Source organism: Hydra vulgaris, chromosome 04, assembly GCF_038396675.1.
Source record: "Hydra vulgaris chromosome 04, alternate assembly HydraT2T_AEP".
Classification (NCBI taxonomy): Eukaryota; Metazoa; Cnidaria; class Hydrozoa; order Anthoathecata; family Hydridae; genus Hydra; species Hydra vulgaris.
In genome coordinates, this window is record NC_088923.1 from 43,286,738 (window position 1) to 43,308,428 (window position 21,691).

The 21,691-nt window shown below is 26.6% G+C and overlaps 4 protein-coding genes across 4 annotated transcripts in view; all 4 read right to left on the minus strand.

Moving 5' to 3' along the window:
* Positions 1–212: 212 nt before the first annotated feature.
* Positions 213–617, minus strand: LOC136079425 (uncharacterized). Its single transcript, XM_065795162.1, has one exon. It carries the CDS (start codon positions 615–617, stop codon positions 213–215), a length of 405 nt encoding a protein of 134 aa, XP_065651234.1.
* A 978-nt stretch (positions 618–1,595) lies between these two features.
* Positions 1,596–2,863, minus strand: LOC136071700 (tRNA (cytosine(38)-C(5))-methyltransferase-like). The gene has a single exon (XM_065796408.1). The coding sequence runs from the start codon at positions 2,812–2,814 to the stop codon at positions 1,648–1,650; it is 1,167 nt and encodes a 388-aa protein (XP_065652480.1). The 5' UTR covers positions 2,815–2,863; the 3' UTR covers positions 1,596–1,647.
* Positions 2,864–4,877: 2,014 nt separating this feature from the next.
* LOC101236971 (acyl-CoA-binding domain-containing protein 6-like) lies at positions 4,878–5,719 on the minus strand. The gene has a single exon (XM_065796410.1). The coding sequence runs from the start codon at positions 5,714–5,716 to the stop codon at positions 4,940–4,942; it is 777 nt and encodes a 258-aa protein (XP_065652482.1). The 5' UTR covers positions 5,717–5,719; the 3' UTR covers positions 4,878–4,939.
* A 3,587-nt stretch (positions 5,720–9,306) lies between these two features.
* Positions 9,307–21,691, minus strand: part of LOC100202884 (ATP-dependent 6-phosphofructokinase, muscle type) — a 69,064-nt gene continuing 56,679 nt past the window's right edge. Inside the window, exons 20-26 of the mRNA XM_065796412.1 lie at positions 21,159–21,311; positions 15,162–15,326; positions 14,983–15,047; positions 14,244–14,355; positions 9,953–10,055; positions 9,628–9,733; positions 9,307–9,547 (exon numbers count right to left, since the gene is read on the minus strand). Of these exons, the coding sequence (XP_065652484.1) occupies positions 9,370–9,547; positions 9,628–9,733; positions 9,953–10,055; positions 14,244–14,355; positions 14,983–15,047; positions 15,162–15,326; positions 21,159–21,311 (882 nt within the window). The 3' untranslated portion in view covers positions 9,307–9,369. The remainder of the gene's footprint in view (positions 9,548–9,627; positions 9,734–9,952; positions 10,056–14,243; positions 14,356–14,982; positions 15,048–15,161; positions 15,327–21,158; positions 21,312–21,691) is intronic.

Genomic DNA, 21,691 nt, shown 5'->3' on the forward strand with positions numbered 1-21,691 from the left:
ACGTGAGATCTTCTACAGATAGGACCTGATTATGTTAAACTTTCATCCAAGTGAAATATTCTTAGCAAACACACCATAGAATTATAGCTTCAACTCCACAAACTTATCTACTTTTATCTTTGTAAAACAAATTAATTTTTCATCCTAAAACAGTATTCAGCAATTAAGCCAAATTTTAAGTTTAAAAAGATTTTTAAAATTCTTTTATTATTCTACCCTAAGCAGCAAATAGCACATTGAACATAACACATTAACACATTGCAAATAGCACATTGAACATAACACATTAACACATTGCAAATAGCACATTGAACATAACACATTAACACATTGCAAATAGCACATTGAACATAACACATTAACACATTGCAAATAGCACATTGAACATAACACATTAACACATTGCAAATAGCACATTGAACATAACACATTAACACATTGCAAATAGCACATTGAACATAACACATTAACACATTGCAAATAGCACATTGAACATAACACATTAACACATTGCAAATAGTACATTGAACATAACACATTAACACATTGCAAATAGCACATTGAACATAACACATTAACACATTGCAAATAGTACATAGCAAAAGAGCGATTGTCATATTGATTTATTTACTCCACCTTGTTAACATGATTATAACAATTCAACCAGTAAATCTCAACACCTTTATTAATGTTAAAAAAATTAACTTAATTTCCTGCTTCCACAAACTGCAGTCTGATGAGAAACTATGTTCAAGTCCACAATTGTTTTACATTTTGAATCAACAAACTATTCTTCTACAAAGATAGACTTTGTTTCTATCAACACAACAGAACCAGATCCACCTCTTATTTTCTGAATAAAGCCTTACTTTTGCAGACTCAATTTTGGAATAAAACTTTGTTTATCATCATTTTGTTTTCATCAAAATATTATTGGGCACCCAAAAATAAAAAGTTTTATAATTTTAGAAGAGTCAAAAAATAAAGATACAAATTTAAATTTGCTACCAATAGTTTCTATCAGATGCCAATGTAGAAACTTGCCATGATGCCAATATCAGATACCTTCTCAAGGCTGAGAAAGCCACTACAATCTGAGGAGGCAAGTTAAGTTTTGGTTACAACCCTCTCTCAAGTTTTTAACTCTGAAACACAAACCTTGATGAACAAAACTGCTGTGCAGAGAAACAAGTTGAGCATGGTACTACAAGGAATGGTATGGGTTGAACTCAGAACTTTTTGTTTATAAAGCAAGTGTTCTACCATAACATCACAACCACATTTTATTGCTAGTACTAAAAAGAGTGGTCTAAAAAAGTACTGGAAAAGAGAGGTCTAAAAAAGTACTGGAAAAGAGAGGTCTAAAAAAGTACTGGAAAAGAGAGGTCTAAAAAAGTACTGGAAAGAGAGGTTTAAAAAAGTACTTACAGCAAGGTTTAAATAACCTAAAGTAAAAATAACTTTTACTAAAAATCTCAAAAAAACAGTGTATTATTATAACAGTATAATAATAATAATAATTATAACAACAATTTGTGCATGGTTGGATGCGAGGCTGTATGGTGTAAGGGTTAAAAAAATATATAACTAATAAATAAGTAATAATTAAGTAATAAATTAAATATAATAAATGAAATTATTTTTTTTTTATATTTTATTCTCAAAGAGGAAAAACCTCATTACATTTGCAACTACTAAAACATTGACACTGTTCCCTAAAAGTTTATATTTTTGTTTTTCTGTTATTTTATCTGGAAAAGAAAAACATATAGGAAAACATAATAAAGCTGCAATTTCTTCAGGTGAAAAAAATCTTAGCTGAAGACTTTCAAGCAGGTCAATGTTGGATTCGTTATCATTTTTGGTTATTGATAATTTATTCAGAATTAGATTCCTATCAGATTGAGGCAAACATGAAAAAAGTGAGCCAGTTCCTTCTATAAATCTACTGTAACCACTTGTGAAACAGCAAGACTTATTTGAATCACTGTCAACAATATCAAAAAGTGAATAATAACGAAGTAAGATGCTATGTGAAATCTTAGTAAACTTTAATGGAAAACTTCTCTTTTGTAGTAAATCTAACATTTTTTTAAAACCTGGTTCACAAAAAGAAGAACTATTAATTTCAGAAGAAACTGAATTATCAACATTTAAAATATCTTTTATTTTCATTGGTTTATACAACTGAACAACAGAAGCAAGAACAGTGCATGCGCATTCCATATCTAATCCTTCACATTCACAAAGGTTACCATTTAGACATATAGGTTTCTGAGTTGTTTTAAAATTAAACTTTTTTTGATATCTTGCAATAAGATAATACCGCAACCGTGAATTAGGTATGCCAAAATCTACTGGAGATAATAAGAATGATTGAGTATAATAGCCTTTAGAATTTAAAATCATTAGAAAATCCTCACAACTATCAGACACTTCAAATCCTTTCACATTTTCCAAAAATATAAACGATGGTGGCGATGTCATTTTTACAAGAATGTTCATCAATTTTTTAAAACTCTTTGCCCGAGGATCGCATGATGCTTCCTGCTTTCCTAACCTTGTATAAGGCTGACATGGAGGCGACATAGTCCAAACATCTGCATTCAAATGTTCTAAATCTTCTAAATTCAATCCTTCTATATTCTTTTGGAGAAGAGTAGTTTGTGGAAAATTATGCTTGTACACTGAATTTGCAGAGGTATTAATTTCAAATGCAGCCTCGACATGAGCTGATACACCAGCATAAGTTAGAGCATAATGGACACCTCCAATACCACTGTAAAATTCAAGAACTTTTAATGAAGGCCCCATTTCAGCTATTCTACATTTAAGATAAAACAAATGATTTATGGACAGTGAGTAAGTAAAATTAAACTTGTTCTGAAGTTATAATAAATTATAATTTCAGAAAAAAAAAAAAAAATTAAAACACACACATGCAAAAAAAAAAAAAAAAAAAAAGCAAATAACTTACATATACACTTATGTGTATATTAGGGTGTCCCAAAAAACAATATTTTTGAAAATAATCTGCTCCCACCCCCTAAATGTGTTCTATCGAATACAAAAACACTAGGTTTGAAATTTTTTTGATTAAAAAATATTCTAAGGGGTCCCTCAAGACCCTCGAATATTTAATGGGTCCCTAATATTTTCAAAAAAAAAATTTTCAAAAATAGGTCAACCTGGTACTCAAATGAAGCAAAATTATATAAAAATTTCAAAAATAATATTCATTTTAAAAAAATTAAAAATTATTTATCAAAATTATCATAAAAAAACATAAAAAATAAACTTTTTTAATTTTCTGTTAAAAAACGTAATTTTTTATGTAAAAAACAAAAAATAAAACTTTTTTTTGAATTAAATATATACTTTTTTAATTAATTTATAATTTTTATTTAATTTCGCTTCATTTGAGTACCAGGTTGACATACTTTTGAAAAATTTTTTTTTTGAAAATATAAGGGACCCATTAACTATTCGAGGTTCTCGAACATGTATATATAAGTATACACACATACTAACACGTACATGTATATATAAGTATACACACATACTAACACATATTAACACATACATGTATATATAAGTATACACACATGTCAATATAAATTCATCTGTTGTTGCGTTTTTATTTTGATATTTTTATTGTATAAAAAATAGAAAACCAAACTAATATTATATAAATGATTATACATCACTTATATTTGTTTATTGTTATTACTACTGTAAAAAAATATATAAACATTTGTTTTAATTAGTAAGATTTCCATTTATTATAATTACCTTATTACTATTGTTTGCAATAAGGTAATTATAATATTATGGGTAATAAAGAGTACATCTTGATAAACTGCTTGAAACTAAATATAATTGTTTGAAATTAAATATAATAGTTAAACAATTAAAGATCCCTCAAACATTATTTTGTAAGTTTAGTAAAGGAAAGCAAGACGACTTTATAAATATATAAAAAAAGAAATAAAGATTTAATCATATTTAGCATAAACATTTTAAAAAATTTTAAAAATCTGTAACTAAGAGATTAGTCTGAAACTAATGTGAAAAAAGTGTTTGACTTTAATTTAGTGTAAATTTCCTTTCTCTCTCCTTATATATATATATTTTTTTGTTATTCACCTCCTCAAGGCCGAGAAAACCACTACAGATGAGGAGGCTACTTAATAGTGGTTATAACCCTCTCTCAACTCTATAACTCCGAAACACGAACAGAGGAACAAGGCCGCTGCGCAGAGAAATAAGTTGAGCGCGGTACTACCAGGGACGTGGTGGGGATCGAACTCGGAACCTCTCGCTTATGAAGCGAGCGCTTTACCACTACACCACTACCGCATATATATATATATATATATATATATATATATATATATATATATATATATATATATATATATATATATATAATATATAAATATATATATAAATATATATATATAAATATATATATATATATGTATATATGTATATATGTATATATGTATATATGTACATATATATATACAGCCCTTTTAATGAGACCTAACTGCCGACCTAAAAATGTTTGAGGCAAAAAATCAGCAATTTATTGCTGACCTCATTTTTCCTAATTCCAAGGGTTGTATATATGTGTGTATATATATGTGTGTATATATATATATATATATATATATATATATATATATATATATATATATATATATATATATATATGTATGTATATATATATATATATATATATATATATATATATATATATATATATATATATATATATATATATACTTGTAATATGTAACTTTACTTATCGTAAATACATAGTGAAATAATAAATTTTTATAATCAATAAATATAATTGCTAATAACTTAAAAAATGATAGACAGCAAAAGACTTTATTTAGCAAAAAAGTAAAAAAAAAACAACTTTTTTTTGTTTCTAAATTGATTCTAAATACTTTGTAATAGCTATATCATCTGAATAAACAAGAGCAGAGCGCCCATCAATGTCTTTTAACTTAACATCAGCACCATTAGATACTAGCAGTTCCACAATGTGTTGCCTACCACATGTAACAGCATAATGCAGAGGTGTTTGTAAATCTGAATCTACACAGTTTACATTGCAACCACGACTTATCAAAAACTCTACTATTTCTGAATGTCCTCTATCAACAGCCCAATGCAATAAAGAGAGATCATCTTTATCTTTTTCATTTAATAACAAAGGATTGGTATCTAGTAAATTTATCATATATTTTAAATTACCTTCCTCACAATAATGAAAAATTGTTTTATTTTCATCATTTATTTCCTCCTCATCTGTTTTTGCCATTGTACTTACAGACACCCCTAAACCCTCTTTTTGATAAGTAGTACAGTTTTCATTGTACCCTTCATTATCTACTTTCAAAGCATTAACGAGAGTGACATAATTTAATTGAGCATCTTTTTTTGAAAGTTTCCTATAACTATTCCAACTTTCCCATTTGGCTTTTCCTGCAAAGTCCCAAAATGCAGGTTTAGGAATATTACAGCAGCCTTCATTGGATTGCTTATACAAGCCATACAATTTCAACATATCTGATTGACTTACTTTACTTAAATAACGTGATTGCAAAACAGCTTCTTGAAATAAATTTTCAATATCTGAGTCCATGACCATTAAATAATTAATTACCTGAAAAATGTATACATTTATCATATTAAATAGCATCTTATGAGAGCTTCAATACATGCATCAACAGAAGACTTGGGAAAGCTGTATATACATATAAAAATATATATATACATATACATATATATATATATATATATATATATATATATATATATATATATATATATATATATATATATATATATATATATATATATATATATATATATTCTTTTAAATGTGTTAAAAGATCTTTTTGCAGTTGTCACGCTAACAGGTATGTCAAATATAGCATAAGTGCAGCAACTATATCAGTATTTGATCAACTTATATCACAGTATGTTATTGTGAACATGGGTAAGATGTGGAAATGCAGAAATGTTTCAACATGTAAAATGCAGTAATAAAGTTCAGAAAATTTCTCCTAACTTTACCCTTTTTGCTGCCCCAACCGAAGTTGATATAGCATTACTCTTTTGCCTGTTTTCTCAAAATTAGTTGATGTATGTACTTAAACCCTAACCATATTTCTTCATTCTTATACTTTTCACATTGAAAGTTTCTGCATTTTACAAATGCTTTGTTTTTGTTAACATTTTTAGCCAATCTGACACATTTTCCACATCTACGTTTTGAAATGTTTTTTCTGTTGAAAAAAAGACATTTAACTGATGTAATAATAGAACAAATCGTTAATGTTGATATGTCTATATACATGCATAGAGATGCAAAAAAATGTGTTTTTTTGCTATCATATTTTTTTCACCCAAAAAAATGTGTTTTTTTGGTTTTTTTGGCGTTTTTTGGGCTTTTACAGATCCTTTTAGTGTTTTTTTTTACTTTTAACTTTTTTTAAATGTTTCTAACTTATCTAAAATGTTTCTATTTAGTTTTGTTTGAGTATTTTAGATTCTATATTAGATTATATTAAAATAAATATATTAAAGCATGAACAGAGTTCACAAAAGAGTTAAATTAATGATTTTTTTTATTGCTAAAATGGTTAACAAAATATTTGTTCTTTTCAAAATTTGAATTCAAAAATTGATAAAAAACAATTCTATTTTAAGTTTTTTTTAATCTAAAACTACAATCTTGGTCAAGTGACTCAAATTCTTGTTCAGGTGACTCTTCATCCGAAACATTTATTGGTTCTTGAGATTTATCTAAAATATTTATTGGTTCTTTAGGCAGAATTGGTTATTGTGTTGCACAGATATCCATTGCTTCAAAGTTTAAATTTTGCAATACAAACACTAATTTTGCTGCTCTTTCATTAGTTAATCTGTTTCTTTTGGCACTGTGAATATTTGCATAACTGCTAAAACTTCTTTTGCAAGCAGCACTTGTTGCAGAAAGCTGAAGAAATTAGATTGGGACATGACTGTGTCATCATTTAAAAACTTGTATTTGACTTCAACTGGACATTTTCTACATTTCTTAATATGCATGGCCATTCGTGTTCCACTTTTCGACATAAAATCATTGCAAAAAGAACATTGAACTCTTTCCGCTTTGCTCACCTGGCTTGCTGGCTTAAATAAAATGCTCACAGATGTTTTCTTTCTACCCCCAGTGAGGCCACACACTACTCTATTATTACTACTCATTAGTATGTTCTAAACAAACAACTAAATGATGTGACTATTTTAATAAGAAAACTGTTTAATTAATGCTTACAATACCTAATAATGGCTATATTCTAAAATAATTTCATAATATTATTAAAAAAACTAATAATAATAATTGTATCACTGAAAATTTACTTTACTACATTAAGATTTTCAAAACAACAATATATCATCATTAATAATCTTATGTTTCAAAACTGTTAACATAAAGGTATAAAATTAAAAAATAAAAATACTACAACACACTTATGCAATATTATTTATAACACGATTGAAAATATTATTTTCACTTTCTGAAACAAAATGTTGACAACTTTAATTTATTTGCAATTGCAGAAATAAAACTAAAAAACAAAAAGCATAAAATAAAATAGCAAAATTAAAAAAAAAATTAAAACTATGCAAAACTTATACAATACTTATGAATTCTGCATTGCAGTGTTATTTCATTTATAGATTAAAAACTTTATTTATAAATTATAAAGTTCTCATTCATTCTACAAGTTACAATAATTAGTTTTCATTCATTCTTTTGAAAAATTTGTTTTTAACGTTAAGGAAAAATAGTTTTGAACTCAAAAAACATATCTACATAAAAAAACCAACAAAAAAAAGACCTTTTACTTATGATATTATTGTATTTTATAAGAAAAATGTTTTTTTAAATAATTTTTTTAATTTTATTTTAGCTTAATATAAGTAAGTCATTGAAGCATAATTATTAAAGTTATTTGATGAACATTTGAAGAACTTGTAAAACAAGACAGATAAATGGTGCGTTAAATAGGAGAATGAAGTCTTTTAATAAATATCTCCTAAAAACACACTGTTGAGGTGATATTTATTTAAATGTTAAAATTCAAAGTGTTAAAGTAGTTAGTTAAAAAAATACACACAAAAAAAAAAAAGGAGGGGTGGGGGGTGGGGATCTGCTACTTGAAGAACTTTAGGCAATACTAATAAAATCATATGTTAAATAAAAGAATGAAAACTCTCCTTTAATAAATAACACCTAAAAACAAATTTTTAAAATTTCAGTGTTTAAAATAAGAAAAAGAGTAGTTTAAAAAAAAAAAACAAAAAACAACAAAAAACTAAGCTTTTTTTTTTTTTGGAAAATAAACCTTTTTTTTTTTAAAAAAAAAAATAACAAAAAAAACGACTCACATCTCTATACATGCATATTATTTTTTACAGCGACAATTTTTTAAAAAAAAGTTGCTTTGGCAATATATATATATATATATATATATATATATATATATATATATATATATATATATATATATATATATATATATATACATATATATACATATATATATATATATATATATATATACACACACACATATATACACACACATATTTATATTATAAGTAGATTTATCAACTTTTTTTGCCAATAAATCCATATGATTTTTTCGTAAAAAGAAGAAATCAAAGAATAATGAAAAACTCATTGCTGCCTAACCCAAGCCGTTAGTTGATGTAGCAGCAGCTCTTTTGCATCCTATATCAGTTGATGTACGTACTAAAGCACATTGGCAGCTCAATTTTTCAATATGAAGTCAGACTTTTGATCAAAGTTTGCATTTATATATATATATATATATATATATATATATATATATATATATATATATATATATATATATATATATATATATATATGCTTATATATATATATGCATATATATATATATATATATATATATATATATATATATATATATATATTTATATATATATGCATATATATATATATATATATATATACATATATATTCATAGATCAAAATTAAATAATATTTAATACAATAGAGTTAATATTTATTCAATAAATAAAAATAAGCAAAAACTTAAAATTGATAAAGATAAATTTGATCACAATAAGAAATAAAAGTTAAAAATAGTGGCTTGCAAATACAAAAAAAGTGAGAAAATGCAATAATGTAAAACAAATACAAAAATATGAAACAAATGCATAATTGAGATGAGAATAAGAAACTAAACTTAATTTGTATATATATTTAAATTTTAAAACTAAATTCTTTTGCATATAAAGATAAATTTTTTTCAAGGCATCTTCATATCATCTACAAATGCTTCAACTTCAACTTCATCAATGTAATTTTTTATACTGATTTCGTCAGCATGACTCTCTACTTCCCTTGCAAACATAACTTTATATTGTGCCAGAACTTTAAGCAAAGGACGAGTTCTTTTCCACCAATAATGTTTAGGTAATCGGTTTCTAAATAACCAAGTACAAAAATGCACAAACCAGAGTGCATTAAAGTAAATACAAAAAAAAAGTAAATAATTTTTACATACTTGAAATCAGCCTTATCTTTTAAGTCAAGTACAGGAGTAAATTGACTGTGGTTTTTAATGTGCCCAAGAACACAAGAAGAATCAGATGAAGTAGCATTTACTAAACCTTTAATCACAAAAATGATTTATTAAAAATTGTCTAAACAAGTTTCACAAAAACAATTAAACAAAATAATAATAATAAATAAAATTGAATATATATACATAAAATTAAAATCTAAAAAAAAATTATAAAAACACTAAACTAAAAAAATAAAAACTAAGATTAAAAAGATAAAAAAAAGATAAAAAAACCAAAAAACATAATAAAATAAAATAAAAATACCATATTCATCCTTGGCTTCTTCAATTTTCTGAAGCAAAAAGTGAAGTGCTTTTACACCATATCTAGTTCCATACAGTCTATCAAAGGTTGAAGGTGAACCCCCCTAGAAATAAAGTTCAATAGATTTTTTTACTTTAATTTAAAAAATATAACCCAACATTTACTTTAAAGATATCAGTGATTTAAAGGAATCAGATATTTACTTTACAAAGAAAATTTCATTGTTTAAAATTATTTAAAGTATAATAAAATAACAATTTAAACCAAAAACAAAATTTTTTTTTTAAATTTCTATGAAAATTTTTTATAAAAATTTTGAACTATAACCCGAAAACATACAACTGTTTTAAAATGTTATGGAATAAAATAACAAAAAACATAAACAAAAAATTGCAAAAACTTTTTCCATAACAATAAACATGTGTAACAGCAGCAAACATGTAACATGTGTAACAACAACAAACATGTGTAACATTGCAATAACAACAAACATGTGTAACATATGTAACAACAGCAAACATGTATAATATGTGTAACAACAACAAACATGTGTAACATGTGTAACAACAACAAACATGTGTAACAACAACAAACATGTGTAACAACAACAAACATGTGTAACAACAACAAACATGTGTAACAACAACAAACATGTGTAACAACAACAAACATGTGTAACAACAACAAACATGTGTAACAACAACAAACATGTGTAACAACTACAGACATGTGTAACAACAACAAACATGTGTAACAACAACAAATATGTGTAACAACAACAAACATGTGTAACATGTGTAACAACAACAAACATGTATAACATGTGTAGCAACAACAAACATGTGTAACAACAACAAACATGTGTAACAACAACAAATATGTGTAACAACAACAAACATGTGTAACATGTGTAACAACAACAAACATGTATAACATGTGTAACAACAACAAACATGTGTAACAACAGCAAACACGTGTAGCATTGTAACAACATTAAACAAGTGTAACAACAATAAACACATTTAACAACAATAAACACATTTAACAACAAAAAAAATTAAATTAGTTGTAGAGTACCACAACACACAAAAATAAGAAAGTAGTATGTCAATTTGTTTTTTTAAAAGTAGTATGTCAATTTGTTTTTTTAAAAAAAGCAATGAAAAAATAATTAGCTTTCTCAACTATAGTGGCGTCATGAGCTTCAGAAAAGTGAATTTAGAAAAAATATAATAATAATAAAAGATACAAAAAATTTTTTTAACAACATTTAAAAAGACCAAAATTTTATTACAGAGCACCACAGATAAGATTTACCAAAAAAGTCTTGTCTCCTTGCTAATGTTGCACAAATGGTCATAGTCTGTTGGCTTCAAACCACGGACCTCTAGTTCTGAAACCAAAACTCTAACCACTACACCACGGCTGCTATGATATATGCAATCACTTTTATTTTGTTACAAACTTAATTACAGTAAACGCTTGCTTATTTGAACTGGCACTTTCAAATTTCCTGCATATTCAAAGCAAACTTCCTTCCCTGTTAATTTTCCTTAAGAAACTCATGTGAATATCCATCAGTTACTCGAACCTGCAGTTATTTAAAATTTTGGTTATTCAAAATGATTTTTTTTACTTCTCTTGACAAAATCCCCATCGAAGTTTTTTTCTATTGATACAATTCCATTGCATTTTATAACGCAATATTATGGAACGTTATCAAAATACAACAATTAAAATCAAAGAAAAATATCTTGCTCTTAAAGATTTAGAAAAAGGACTAAATATTAAAAAAATGTTGCCAAAAAGTTCAGTGTTCCTCAAAACACTTTAACTTACTGGATTAAGCATAAAGAAAACATATTCAGCAAGTATGGGTCTGGTCAATTTGGAGCAAAGAGACAAAAGTCAAGTTTGGAAAAGCATGATTCCATTGATAAAACTGTATATAAATGGTTTATGAATGCACGTGAATCAAATGTATCGATTGATGGACACTTCATTAAGGAGAAAACATTAGATTTTACAAAAGAACTCAACATTATGCAGATTATTAGGCTTCAGAAGGGTGGCTTGATCAGTGGAAAAATAGACATAATATTGTTTTTCGAACTATTTATTTCTGGCAAGGAAAGGTTGTGTGAGAGGAAAAGACATCAAGTTGGGAGAAAACCTATTTGCCCATGATCCTCTCAAGGTATGAGTTGAGGGATATATACAATGTTGATAAGTTTTGTTTATTTTACTAACAGCCTGCAATGAAAACCTTTCATTTAAAAGGTAAACGATGTGCAGAAGGAAAATTGAGCAAAATTTGTTTAACATGCTTAGCAGCAGGAAATGGGGTTGGTGAAAAGCTGCATATGTTTGTAATTAGAAAGGCAGAAAAACTATGATATTTCAAAGGTGTCAAAAGCCTACCTTTTCAGTACAAGTTCCAAAATAAATCCTGGATGGACTCTAAAATCTTTACTGATAACATAAGAAGGTTTGATGCAAAGTTTAATGTTGAGAGTGTAAAAGTTGCCAATGGATCAGGAAATCATAAGAGCTTTTTATTGCACAAATGTTGTCAGATAAAATACATCGATGCTGGTAAAACGACTCCAAATATCGACATTCTTAAAACTATGAGCATTTTGGTCAAGTTATGGGATGCTGTATCAACAAACACTCTAATGAATTGTTTTAAAAAGGCAAGCAGGAATTACAGGTTGCAAGTAAATGGTGAAGATGATCTTTTTGAACTGCTTGAAGAGAACATCAACGAGCTTAAATCACATGGTTTAGTAGAGAAAGATTTTCCTATTAAAGATTACGTAAACATAGATTTTGATATTGGTACAAGCAAATTGTATACAATTCATTATTGTATAAAGTGCAGCAAATACAATTGCTGTCACAGATCAAGAAATTCTTGGAATCTATTTTAATCAACAATTGTGCTGAGGTAGATGAGGAGATAGTTGAAGAGTCAAACAATTTTCCACCCGAAAAGCCAAAAATTATTAGGGATTGCACATGCAATAGAGTTAATTGAATGTTAGTCTCTTTTTGAAAATAACGCCATCAAATTCGACAACCGCTAAGCCTAGTATCAAAGATGTTTGATAAATATTCTTTATAAGCAAAAAAAGCAATCAAAAATGAAAAATTTATTAAAAATTGTAAAGTTTTTATTTTTTTATTTTTGTTTTTTTAAAAGGTAAAAACTTAAACAGCATTATTCCAAAGTTTTTCTTCTTATTTACTCTCTACTTCTGTTAAAATTTGAAAGTAGCTTGAAATAGGTCACTTTAAAGAAGATTTTCAGTTATTCAAACTTTTGGGTATTTGAAGTAAATTCTAATTTCCCTAGGAAGTTTGAATAACCGGGGAATTTACTGTATTTATCTGTGCATATGCAAAATTATTATTAATAGATTATATATTAACAATAAATAAATTACAAATCACCAGATACAGGTGGTCTGAGAATCTCAGTAAATAATAATAATAATTCAAAATTTTAAAATTTTCCTTGAAATTAAGTTCAGTATAGGACTTTTTTTATAAGGGACTACCAGCAATATATATATTTTTTTGACAAATATAACAAACAAACTTAAGATTAAATTACTACACAATATACAAATGCTCAAAGAAATAAATAATCTCTATAGATTGCTTATTTCTGTGAGCATTTAAAGTCTGATATAAAACTAACATGGTATTATATACTAATATATTTACATTATCAAAATGCTTACTTTCTTATATGACAAGAATAGTTTCTATATATATTGAGAGTATTTAGTTGTTAGGAAATACAACATGACAAATAAACTTTCCCATACAGTATGCTTAGATATATAAGTAACTTAGCTAATTTAACTTTTTTTAAATATAAGTTAAATTGGTGTTTATACATGTATTTGTGCATATAATGATCATATACTAGTGCCTCTTGTGTCATCTACTAAAATTTAATCTTGTATTACTCATCATTCAATTCTCATACTTTTTCTGTGACTGCTCCTAAGTGTTAAAGATGTTTAAAAAAAATGTTTTTTTTTAACATCTTCAACATTCACAAGCATGAACACCATTTTATGTCATGATAACAAAACTTATAATTTCATTTCATTATTTAGACTTTTTATTATTATACTTTTTAAATTAATAAAATGATAATTCTATTAAAAAGTTATACAATCTTTAATTTTGCCCAGATTTTCAGTTATCATGTTACTCATAAAAACATTTTAAATAGATTTTTGTTGAAATCAAATATGTTGAAGCTTTTTCATACCTGTTGAATATGTCCAAGAACATTACTGCGTACAACAAATAGTTTTTTTCCTTCCTCAGAATAAAGTCTTGTTATGAAATCTGTTGTATAATTACTATTGCAGTGTTCAGATCTATTAAAAACAAAAAAACAAAAACTAAATAACAATAAAATAAGTTTTTTTATAAATAATTTTTGATTTTAGCCATATTTTATTATTTTACTATAAGGATTCTCTTGGGAAATTATGTTGAGATTTTTTTTTAAATGTTTTTACAAACATGTAGAAAAAAAAAAAAAAAAATTAATTTCAATGAAAATTGTATTTTGAAAATTTTAGAAGGATATGCATGTGTGTATATAAAAATAGCCACAGATTAGGACCTCAGCACTTACATCAACTGAAGGTTTTCTTGAAAAACACATACATAAAAACATAAACGCATATAAAAACATCAATGCAGATTTATTTGTGTATGAAACATCACTGATGACATCATACTAAAATAGCAATCTGCAATGGCTTCAGTATATAAACTGTTTGAATTTGGGTTTAGACAAAAACATTTATAAAAAACTGCTTTTTTAACACTTTTGCAAATGCAAAAAAAATTTAAATTCAAAAAAATGTATACTAAAATAAATAATCATATTTTCTACAAAAAAATACAATTATTAAAAAATAAAAACAAAACAAAAACAAAGAGATCAATGTTTAAAGAAAAAAAAACAAAAAAAAAACAAACAGAAAAAACAATACCTAAGAACTAAACCTCTTCGTAAACCACTGTTAGTGAACTTATTTTTCAAGTGATCAATGTTTCTCTTAAATAAAATAATATAAACAAAATTTGACGTAAGCAACCCAATATGCAAAACATGTAACGCAACATCCATTTTTTTTAAATGCTGAAAATATATTCTTCAAAGTACATGTACCTTAAGTTCTTCAAGTGTTAAGCATTCCTCAAAAATGTATGCTGAATCAGCCCCTGCTGCAATAGCTGCCATGGTTGGTAAATATCCACATTTTCCACCCATTGTTTCTACAATAAAGACACTTCGAGCAGTACTACCAGCTGACTGACGAATCTTATCACAACACTAAAGTATAAACAACAAACCCTCTTTAAACAATATAAGTAGCTAGTGTAAACCAATAGCAATAACTTAAATCTTTAATAAACCTTCAAATGTATCTTTTTTCTCCAAAAAAATCTTGCAAGATTTTATAAGGATTATCTATCTATATTTATATATCAATCTCTCTCTCTCTCTTTATATATATATATATATATATATATATATATATATATATATATATATATATATATATATATATATATATATATATATATATATATATATATATATATATATATATATATATATATATATGTATATACATATACACTACCGTGCAAAAGTCTCCGCTCATGTGTAATATTTGCAAGGAACAGTAAATGCAATACATTTTAGGATGATTTTAAATATATAAAAAGAATAAAATGTTAATATAAAAAGTTGATGAGGCCAAATCATAATTTTGCATACTTTTTCCTTTTCTTTTTGTTTCAAATAATTTTGTTTACCTTTGTTTTGTTGAGTTCTGCTGCTAAAAACATGGCAGAAATTTTTCTATATGAATAACCTTTTTCACGTAAAATACATATAAAGTTCTTCAGTATTCTTTATTAAATTTAAAACTGCACAAAAGTTTTAACCAAAATATTTTTTGTAAGCTTAGGTTTGACAGTAGCATGATACTTTCCGGCATGGTAAGGATGTTTTCAGTAATTTTAATTGGTTGCTTTTAATAGACTTATGTTTATATTTATACTTGAAAATGGCATTAGTGTGCGCATTTAATGTCTTGAATTTAATAAAGAATTTGAGAAATGGTGAAAGTAAAGAAAGAATATTGTGAAGAACTTCGTGGCAAAATATGTATTTTACGTGAAGAAGGTTATTCATATAGAAAAATTGCTTCCAGGTTAAAAATATCCGAATCAGGTGTGAGATATGCTCTACAACGATTGCATGATATTGGTTCCAACAGTGACAGATCACGTTCTGGAAGACCAAGAGTTACATCACGGCAAGAAGATACGTTTATTGTTGTGTCCAGCAAAAGAAATAGAAAAATTCCAGCCACAATTTTAACAGCAGAACTCAACAAAACAAGGGTAAAGCCAGTATCAACTGATACTGTAAAAAGAAGACTAAGATCAGTCAACTTAATTGGACGCGTTGCTGCACGTAAACCTTTGTTGAGGGCAGTAAATAAGAAGAAAAGATTGGAATGGGCAAAAATGCATAAAAATTGGGGATTAGAAGATTGGAAGAAAGTTCTATGGACAGACGAGAGTAGGTTCGAACTTTTTGGTACCCGACGTCGCGTGCATGTTAGGCGTTTACCTAATGAAAGAGTGCTTCCTCAATGTATACAAAGCACTGTAAAACATGGAGGTGGTAATATTATGCTTTGGGGATGTTTTGGCAATGGGTTAACTGGAGATTTAGTTAAAATCACATCTACCATGGATAAACACATGTACCATAATATTTTGGTTAAGCATGCGATTCCATCTGGTATTCGTATAATTGGGAAAGGATTCATCATGCAGCAGGACAACGATCCAAAACATGTATCTGGATTATGCAAAAATTATTTGAAACTAAAAGAAAGGGGAAAAGTTTGCAAAATTATGACTTGGCCTCCTCAATCACCAGATCTATCACCCATCGAAAAGTTGTGGAATGAACTGGATCGGAAGATCAGAGAAGCAGGTGAAACATCTTTTATTAATCAGCAAATGCTATGGGAACGTTTGCAAAAAGCTTGGAATGAGATAACAGCGGAAACCATGAATAAATTATTAGCCCGAATGCCAAGATTATGTGCTGCTGTTATACGCTCCAAGGGGTCTCATATTGATGAAAATAAAATTTAACATTTACAACTTTGTATATTACCATTTTATTGATTTTATATATTTAAAATCATCCTAAAATGTATTGTATTTACTGTCTAATTCATTGTTTAATAAACAATTAAAAATAAACGCAATTTTCTTGCAAACTTTTGTTACTTTATTGAAATATTAAAAATGAGCGGAGACTTTTGCTCGGTAGTGTATATATATATATATATATATATATATATATATATTTATATATATATATATATATATGTATATATATATATATATTTATATATATATATAAACACACACACACAAATTAAAATAAGCATAAACTTCAAAATTGTAAAGTTTTTAGATGTCAGATGTCAATTTATTTTATATTAATATGTCCTTTGTGGCTGGATAGCTCAGTTGGTTAGAGCATCAAACGAAAAGTTAAAACACAGACTGTTGTACAATATGGGTTCAAACCCTGCCACTGCAAACTCAGCGCTTGAATAGTACTTCAGCCGCATAAATATCAGTCAATATTGGACGCTACTTTGGATTAGTCTTAATGACTATTTGTGGCTGTTCCTATGGTAAGTCAACAATATCTTTGGATATAAGAACATTGTATAGAAAAATATAGCATGAAAATTCAAATAAATAAAAAAACTGATATATAAAACATTGGTTTAGCAGAGGGTGAATGGAAAATTTGCCAATCATAAGCAATCCTTTTTAAATAAAAATTGTTCAAAAGACAATAGCACAGTGGACCAGAATAGTAAATTTTGAGACAAAATTAATAACTAATTTAATATTAGTATTGTACCAAATTCAGCAAGATTACTAAAATAAGGTCTGCGCTTCTTATGAAAGTGATAACTTTTATATTTAGTTACTATGAATACCTAATCAGAACAACATAAAAGTTTTTTTGTTATAAACATAAAATTTGTTATTTTTTTTAAACTGGACATTAATGGATTAGAAGAGCACAACAGTCATTTTATTATATCTTCATAGCGTTTTGATCAACTCATTTTCTTTGCATGGTGTTGGTCGCAACTCTTTAAATCTTTATTACTCTTTCTCTAACAATTATTACAAGCCTCTTGAGCTTTCTCTAACATAAGCCTCTTGAGCTTTCTCTAACATAAGCCTCTTGAGCTTTCTCTAACATAAGCCTCTTGAGCTTTCTCTAACATAAGACCAATAGGCAATTTTTTTCACTATAAGGTATCCATATATCATAATTTTATGCAGATTTTGAGGCATGCAGTACCAGGAGTAACATTTAACAAAATATCAGGCAGTTTCAAAACAATTATTCAGAAACTTGAAAATGGCAATTTCACAACCACTGGAGATACAACAAAGTGTAACATGTAATCTTTCAATTAGCGCTTTCTCAATTCCTGTAATTTCACTAAATAGTCTTTATTTAAAAAAGCTATCCTGGCTGTATTACCATTGTTAGAGTTTCCACAATCACCTGCTCTTGGTTGATCTACTATCAATCCAATTTTATCCAAGAACCTTTTCTGAATTACACTTTTTTGCTCCATTACTGAATTCTAGGCTTCAAATGATCTTGCACGCCAAGATTTAATTTATATTTTATACACAATATGCAATAAGCATTTAAAGCATCTTATCCAAGCATGCAAGCTTAAAAGACCATACTGGAGAATGTGAGTGTAATGCGTTTTTTTAATAACAATTTCAATGTCATTCATTTCAGATGGGTTACATCTACACACTGAATATGACTGAATAGAGTCAGTTGTGTTGGATAAGGTAGTGTGCACCTTTCCGTTAATCAAGTTTTTCCAATAGAAGTGTTTCATATTTTTCTGTGGGTTTTCATTGCTCAGTCTAGTTCAAGCACCACAGGTTCCCTGCATCAAATATAACAAAATTAATTAATCTATCTCTGTTGGATCAAATTTTTGGCTAATGAGCAACGACTGTCTTATTATGCGTCAACATAGACATTTTTTCTTGGTACACACATATGCAAAACATCAAAACCTTATGCATAAACAGTCTCAAACATCTTGTGACAAACTTTTTTAAAACTGTTTTAATTTAATGTCTTTGTTTGATTTCATCCTTTATATTTTCTACATATATGATACTATTTTGTATATGAGGTTGTCTGCTTCTCTATTTATATATATATATATATATATATATATATATATATAATTTTTTTTTTAATTTCTTTTTTAGTTTACTTATTTATTTTTTAGGTATCTATGACAGCATTAATCTTTGTATGGTTTTGTTGTTTTTATAATATTATTTATATTTTTATATCTTATTGGCTTGGGCTTGTTTATCCAATAAATATCAATTTTAGCGACTTTTGTTTTTAATTACGTTTTATTTATCACATTGGTAATGTAGTATTTTGTGGTTTTCTATTAGAAAATAATAATTTTTATTATCTTATACTATCAATTATATCTTATTCTATTATTTTTTGTTATTTTTGTTAAAATTTTCATTTATATTTTATTCTATTTGTTTATCTTATTTTATTTATTGATATATATAATTATTTTATTTTATTTTAATTTTGTTATAGAATTTAGTATTGAACTCACATCTCTCACTGTCCATATTATTTCTAAAATGTTAGTGCTTTAAAAACTTGGATGAAGTTAGGGTCTTGGCTATTTGTAATGTAGTTCTTTTTTATTGCAGTATGGAGCAGGTGTAAATTGTGGGGTAAAGCATAGATGACGATGCTGTTTATCTCACAAGATAAACTAGGTATTGGCGCTGAGGCTCTGCAAAACGCCAGTAATAATAAATGCAATTCTGAGGAGAAGTTTATTACCACCAATACATAAGTTATAATTAAACAAAAGCAATAATATTTTTCCCAATCTTATATCTCCTCTCATTTTGTTTATTTTAAATATTGGTTTATCTATGCATATATATGTATATATATATTTTGTATTTAATGAAGATTTATGGTTACTTATTTATATATGTTGCTTATGTGTTCTGTTTGTTTTAGGTATACATTTATTGTATATACTCATAGATATGTTCGCTTGTGTTCCCAAAAGTATTAGGTTGTATATATACCTCTCTGATAACTGTAGTAAATATTTTTTACACATCATTTTAAAAAGTAGAAAAAAAAAGCTGAGCAATTGCTTGCATATGAGAAAAACACGTGAGTAAAAGCTATAAATCAAAAATCAGTGAATCACTTCTAACTTTATGAGGACCTATAACAGTTGCTTTTTTTTTTTTGATGATTAGACATTTATTTTATTATTTTACTATTTTATATATATAGATATATATTCTTGCATTCTTAAAAATGCTTTCGTTATTTCATATTGGAAACATGACTTTTTAAAAGCAGAATTGGCATTTCATATAAAACACATATATAATAATATAATTAATAAATAATAAAATATTTACATAATAATATAATTTCATATAATAATGTTCACAAAAATATTTCATCTTTGCATTTGTTACAAATATTTTTATTTTAATTAACATTATTATCAGTATAACTTACACTAAAAGCAGCCATTTTTAAGCATACAAGTAAAAACAATTTCTATTGGTAGCGGTATAAAACTTATTATCCTTATTAATTATCCCTATTGCTCATGAACAAAAGAAAAACTTTATTCACGTATTTTTGAGCAATTGCTTTTGCTGTGCTTTTGAGCAATTGCTTTTGCTGTGCTTTTGAGCAATTGCTTTTGCTGTGCTTTTAAGCAATTGCTTTTGCTGTGCTTTTGAGCAATTGCTTTTGCTGTGAGGATTTTTAGCTTTTACTTTTACTCAGAGCAACTGGTTGTGAACAATTATTCTTTTTTATTCACCTGGTCTCATGCTGTCAAAGATATGTGAATTAAAAGATAGAAAAATTGTGTGCTATCGAAGTATGTTGTTCAATAATATAAATAAAAATAATAATAATAAACTAGTAAATAAAAACACTAGTAAAAAAGTTATGATATGGTTTTAAAAAACAAACCTCAACAATGACATTTAGGGTAGTATCAGCACCAAGTGAAAACCAAGTTCCAGGTACATTGTTACTCATTGTAGCTGGAACAAGAACCATTGGTATTCTAAAAGCACTATAACTGCTTCTTGCTTCAGTTAATTGAATCAAACTAACAAAAGCCTGAAAATAAAATAAAAAAACAGTAAATACCCATATATATCATTTAGTTATTTTTTATGTCATAAAAAATAAAATTAAAATTTATAAAAAACAAATAGTATAGATTAATATAAAACAATGAAAGAATAGAGATAAAGATAAAAAACAATAAAGAAAAAAGTTAAAAAAAAAAAAAAAACGAAGTAAATTTAAATTTTGTCAAAAAGCAAAAATACAAATCTAGAATCAGCCTTACTTTGAAATTTAGTCGTCATTTTGTTTATTATGGTTATTAAACATTTAAATTAATAAAAGCCTAAAAATCAATGTTATTAACTTAGAAGGAAAAAACAGCAAACAACAAAGTTTTTTTGAAATAAACTTCATTAGATAATGTGGAT

What these genes read in the sequence shown, in the direction of transcription:
- LOC101236971 (XM_065796410.1), bottom strand. Translation starts at nt 5,716, where the DNA reads ATGCTATTTAATATGATAAATGTATACATTTTTCAGGTAATTAATTAT.
- LOC136079425 (XM_065795162.1), bottom strand. Translation starts at nt 617, where the DNA reads ATGACAATCGCTCTTTTGCTATGTACTATTTGCAATGTGTTAATGTGT.
- LOC136071700 (XM_065796408.1), bottom strand. Translation starts at nt 2,814, where the DNA reads ATGGGGCCTTCATTAAAAGTTCTTGAATTTTACAGTGGTATTGGAGGT.